Source organism: Macrotis lagotis, chromosome X (assembly GCF_037893015.1).
Source record: "Macrotis lagotis isolate mMagLag1 chromosome X, bilby.v1.9.chrom.fasta, whole genome shotgun sequence".
Taxonomy (NCBI): Eukaryota; Metazoa; Chordata; class Mammalia; order Peramelemorphia; family Peramelidae; genus Macrotis; species Macrotis lagotis.
This window is the reverse complement of record NC_133666.1, coordinates 34,554,427-34,560,426: the sequence shown is the minus strand read 5'-3', so window position 1 is coordinate 34,560,426 and position 6,000 is coordinate 34,554,427. Positions and strand designations below refer to the sequence as shown.

At 40.8% G+C, this 6,000-nt stretch overlaps 1 protein-coding gene across 1 annotated transcript in view; it reads left to right on the top strand.

Annotated features, from left to right (window-relative positions):
* The window catches only part of MCF2 (MCF.2 cell line derived transforming sequence), a 125,357-nt gene that overhangs the window by 72,472 nt on the left and 46,885 nt on the right, over positions 1 to 6,000 (top strand). Inside the window, exons 9-11 of the mRNA XM_074201817.1 lie at positions 416 to 535; positions 2,164 to 2,283; positions 2,737 to 2,928. Coding sequence (XP_074057918.1) covers positions 416 to 535; positions 2,164 to 2,283; positions 2,737 to 2,928 — 432 coding nt within the window. The remainder of the gene's footprint in view (positions 1 to 415; positions 536 to 2,163; positions 2,284 to 2,736; positions 2,929 to 6,000) is intronic.

Sequence of the window (6,000 nt, the reverse complement as noted above, 5' to 3'; positions counted from 1 at the left end):
TATAATTTTGAGGGAAAAGTCAGATTCTTCTGCCCTGCTCTTCTAAGTATAGAGGTTTTCTTGGCTGTCCCACAGCCTTCCAGATGCTACTAGTGGACATTAAAGGTAATCCTTAAGGCAGACTATCTTTCAGGATATGAGATTTGGTGCTTGGATTCCCATTCTAGCTAAGGGCTTTATTTTCCCCATCTGTCAAATAAGGGTGCTAGATTTGATGATCTCTAAGGTGTCTTTTGGTGGTAACATTTTACAGTCTAAGGAAATCCTGTGGAGATTTCTGGTTTCTATCTCTGTGGGACATCATGGGCTGGGGCTTTGTCCCTATTTCTCAGTTGCTAATTCAAATTCTTTCTCCGGAAAATGAGTGTGTTTTACATGCACATATAAACTAACAACATCTTTGGACTTTACTTTGTCAAGATTACTTGCTCAATTGCATGAGATGGAAGTGGCCTTTGATGAATTTTGGGACAAGCACCAACTCAAGATGGATCAATATGTACAACTCTGGAAATTTGAACAAAATTTTCTAGAGGTATGTTAATCTCATTGCTCTTCTCTAGGAAAATTTTAAGCATTTTCATTGAGTTAATTTTATGATCACAACACCTTCTATCACTGTTTTTCCCCCCAGGGAGCCAGAAAGAGAAATATGAAATGTAGTGAAAAATCAATTAGGTATTTCCAGAAAAGACTGAATATTTAATAACAGGTGGTATTTTTAAAAAGCCATAAATTTGCAAAGGTCTCTTTGTAGATCATTTTATTTTGTGCGAACACTCTGTGAAGTACTTACTATTAAAATACCCATTTTACAGATGGAGAAATTGTGGTTCAGACAGGCAGTGAGCCTTGCCCTGGGTCAGAGGGCTCTCAAATATCCATGGTGGAATTTGAATCTAGACCTTCCAAGATCCAAGTCTAATTCTATCTTCTCTCTACTCCAAATGGTCAGACTCAAGGAGTAGTCAACCTCACAAAAAGAAAATGGGGTGGTTCATGCCTAGACAGCAGTTTATCTAAAAAGAAGTTATGGTGGACTGGAAGCTCCACGTGAGGCAGCAGTGTGATGCAACAGTTAGAAAAGCTAATGCAATTTTGGACTTCATTTGGGGGATCCATCTTCTAGAAATGGGGAGGCGATAGTCATTCTCACCACATCTGGGGGATGGTGTTCAATTCTGAATATCACATTTTAGGAAGTACATGGATAATCTGGATGACTCCAGAAGAGGACAACTCAGATGTTGAAGGGTCTTCAGTTCATGCCATATGAGGATCAGTTGTAGGAATTGAGGATGATTAGCCTGGAAAAGGGACGTAGGGAAGACATGTAATGTCTTTAGGGTTTCAGAGGTTTGTAGAAACATAACTTTAGAGGAGTGAGACCTCGGGTGGAACAATCTATTCAAGTGCCCTCATTTTATGGCTGAGAAAGTTTTGACCTACAATGATTTATCCAGGGTCACGTATTTAGCAGGTACCAGAGACTGGATCAAGACTCAGGCTCTCTGATTCCAAATTCAATATTCCTTCCACTTCATGAAGCTGGAAATGGAATTAGATTATCCTGCTTAACCTTAGAGAGTAGAAAAAGGAGAATGGGGGTAAGTTCCAGGGAGGTGATTGCAAACAGCAGAGTTCTCTATAACTAGCATTATCATATTCTTTTTATCTCCCTACCTTATCAATACTTATTCATATCAGTGCTGTCATCTGTCCAGCAATGGAAAACAATTCAGGGCAGGGAATGTGTCCATTTAAACAGCTTTTATCACATTCCCTCTCCCCCTAAGCCTAGTCACATCTAATAGGATTCTGACATGGAGCTAGGAAGAACAAGGTTTGAATCCTGACTTCTATATTTACAAAAGGAGTGACCCTGAGCATCTCTCAGAGCCTCAGTTGTTTCACTGGTATAAATGGGTATAGTAGTATCTTCCTCAGTGGCCTATTGGAAGGATTAAAGGAAATATTGTATAGAAAGGACTATAAAATGGCATCTATTATTATTATTATTATTATGGTTATAGTTGCAAAAACCTTGGGCAGAATATTTCCTTCTTGATATTTATTAAATCATATTTTTCTAGGTGAGTTAATTATAAAGGAAAGTAGTTTTTAAATTTGCACATGCCAGACAACTCTTCCCTCCATATTTAGCTCAAGGATGCTATTGAATTCTTAATGGACCAGCATGCCGCCATACCCAGTACTGGAGAAAGCGTGATAGATGTGAAGCAAAGACTCTCAGAGTTGAGGACCCTGAATGAGATGGCTAAGGTAAAGTTAAGTCTCCAATCCTTCCTCTGTCCTTCCTGCTAATGAAATGAATTAGTGTTTGGAGAGGTACTAAGCAGCTTTTCTTTTCTCATAGCACACTCCAAAAAATTAGCTAACCCCACCCTCTGTCCAAATTCAGGAACATAATTGATTTTTATGATCTTGTTGGAAAGAGGGAAAATGGCCAATTGAGAATGGACCTATGGTAGAAGGGCCCTGTAAGAGTGGAGTGGCCCATTTCCACTAATGGGCAACAATTATGCCAAATGCATCTGTGAAAGTGATCCTAATAAAGAAAGAAGTCTTCTATTGAGCTTGGGTCCTTGGGTAATAACAGGTCATTGTTATCCCAGATGCTCCATTTCCATGATGGTAGCATGATGTCAGGGGAAAGGATGCTTATTACAGTTGAGAACTGGGGTTTGAGAGTTACTGCTTCTTACTCCACCCCAGGAGCTGATTGGGAAGGCCCAGCTTCTGATACTGCATGGGCATCAGCTTGCAGCCAATCATCACTATGCCCTTGACTTAATCTGCCAGAGGTGCAATGAGTTAAGACACCAAACAGATGTATTGTCTGAGGAGCTGAAAGCCAAAGAGAAGAAGCTCACCAAGACCTTGGAACTCCAGAATCGACTGCACCAGGTAGTGAGCATTCTGAGAAATGGGATCATCCCTGAGAGGAAGCTCATTAACCTTTGTGGGTTCAGTTTGCTACCATGTGCCAGTAATTCTTAAAGCTGCCAAGTGAATGCATGAATGAAAAATTATTTACTAAGTGTTTATTATATGCCAAGCTGTGGGTCTAGAAATCCAAAAACAAAGATAATTTCTTCCCTCAAGACATTCCTATCCTAACTGGAGGGAGATACCACATCCTTCTAGACTCCTTATGTGACATGTTACCTTGTGGTCTCACAGGTAACTCAAACTGAATAAAATCAAGTTCATCATCATAGAATTCTAGAATCTCAGAGTTAGAAGAGACTGGAGACCATCTAGTCCAACCCCAATTCAGATGGCAAAGGGCCTTGAGTCCATGCCATGTGAGGTTCCATTATAGGAACTGGGGTTAGCTTGCAGAAAAGAAGACATAGGGAAGGCAAATGATAGCTGTCTTTAGGGTTTCAAAGTGTCATAGAAACATAGCTCTAGAGAAGAGAGACCCTGGATGCAGCCATCCTCCAGGCCCCTCTTTTTTAATGAATGAGGAGCCAGTGGTCTTCTCTGTACCTGGCCAAGTATCCTCTCTACTACACACCTCACAAGTAGTCATCGAGACTCTACTAGAAAATGCCTAGTTAACTCTCTAATTCCCAGGGTAGCCCATTCCACTTTGGGACTTGTTAGAGCATTTTCCCTGACACCAAGCCTAGATCTGTCCCTCTAACTGGAACCCATTGCAACTTACTCTAAATGATTCCTTTTCTGGACAAAATTTTCCCAGTTCCTTCAATGGATCCTCGTGCACCATGATCCTAAGTCCTTTACTAGCTTACTTGTTCTTTCTTTGGATGCTCTGCTGCTTAGCAATGTCCTTCCTCATGTGTGACATCCAGAAGTCAATGTAATATCCCAGATAAGGCTGAATGAGGGCAAAATGCAGCAGGACCTTCATCCCTTACTCTTGGATGTTCTGTCGTTCTGAATGCAAACTTACATTGAGCTTGTAGTCCGCCAAAACCTAAAAGATCTTTTTCAGGACTGTAATTTTTCCTCTGACTCTCCCATCTTTTCCTATGAAATTGTTTTTTGGCTCCACGTGCCTAATTTTGCATTGATTCCTATTGTTCCACCATATTAGGTCAATCAGTTAATAATTAGTACTCATTGATAGATGGAATATTAGATTCAACTCGCCATTCTAGTCTGTTGAGATTGTTTTGCACCTATTCTCCTATGCTTTGTTGTGGTGCTTTTCCTGCCCAGCTTTGTCTCAGCTGATGAGCTTGCTGTGGATGCTGCCATCCAATTGATTGATTGAAAAGATTAATTTATACGGGACCAAGCCCAGACAGCTGGAGACACTCCACTTCACTGGAGACCTCTTTCCAAACCAAAGTTATCTCATTTTTGCATCTGGTCCTTCAGCTAATTCTGTCATTTGTAACCACGCAACTATAGTCTTTTCTAGCTAACATTACTCCATTTTGTCCACAAAAAGAGCAGGAGAGACTTTATCAGATGCTTTGATGCAATATAGACCAACTGTATCTACAGCCTTCTCCAGATGTATTAGTGTGGCAGCCTGGGTACCAGTGGAAATGTGGTTAGTCTAGCATGACTTTTTCATGAAGCCATTCCAACTCATGGTGTTCACTGCTTCTTTTTCCACATATTTGCTAACCGTCTCTAAAAATGTTATAAGTTGAAGTCAATCTCACTAGCTTATTGTTTGCAGAATTAACTCTTGCAGTTTTTGAGAAAATCTATGCATTACTTGTCCTTCTGAGGCCTGGAATGCCTCTTTTCAGCCTAGCTGTTGTCTCTTTCAATACCCCAGTATGTACTTGAGAGCTTTCAATTCCTCCCAGGCAGATTGGCTTTCTAGTGTTGTAGTCCCTGGGATCCTAATGATAGCAACAATGAAAATAATTCACATTTATATAGGGCCTTAAGGCTTTCCAACAGCTCTCCACACAATTAACTGTGAAATTTCTCCAACTCCATTGAAATCTGCCCTCTCTGTATCTGGTATGTGTCTTACTCTGGGACCATCTTTCCTATCCTTTTTCTATTGCACATTCTAAGATGGAGTGGTCATCTCCTTCTCCACCACCACCACCACCACCACTACCACCCCTTCATTTCCCATCATTTCTCCTTCAGCAGTCAGTTTCTCTTTGTGGGAATCCAGTCCAGAATAGCAATTCTGCTTACTGCTTCCTTCACCTTTTGAAGGATGAAATGATCATTAAGGCAAGCTAAGAAATGATTAGCTAACTCTTTTTTTGGCAGAGGGAAGACTCCAACAGATGTTCAGATAATTGAAGGCCACTATATCATGCCTCTTTGCCAGGCTTGTGATCTGTTGCTTCTTTCTGTAGGATAATGTCACTTTTACTTCTTCCTCCTTTATTCTTCACCCAAATCCTGCTCTCCCACCATCAGCCTTCCTGAATTTCCTCATATAAATATATCATCATCATCATCATCGATATACAATGTTCACCGCTACCCTGCTTCACCAACTCTGCTTCACTAACCTGTTCCTTTTGTGCATCTCAAGTCTCTTTCACCCCAAGTTTATCCTTCTTTCTGACTTCACTAGGTCTACCTGCAAGCCCACCATTGACCTTGCTAACCATTGTTGTTATTTTTATTATATTGACTATATTGTCAATCTTCTTCTTTCTCCTTCCCACCAAAGCATCCTGCAGACTTCTACCAAATAGACCCATCCTACTAGAGCTCGGCTCAGAAGTCATCCACTGAGTTAAGTTCAGATTGCTCCCTATACCATTAAAAGTTCTCCTCTCTCCTGCCTCACTGAACCTCGCTAACCTTAATTTTCTCCCCCCCCCCCTTCATAATGCTTCTCTCTAGACTGGGTAGTGCTTTGCCCCTTTGGACAGTCTTGGATTTTTATAATCTGGTTTTTACTCCCCCTGATTGATGTAGCTGGAATGTCCTCCTTTTGCTCTTTGATTGTTGAATTCACAGCTCTCTTTAAGGCCCAAGTGAAACAATGTATTTGCTCACAGTCTGTACAAAAAA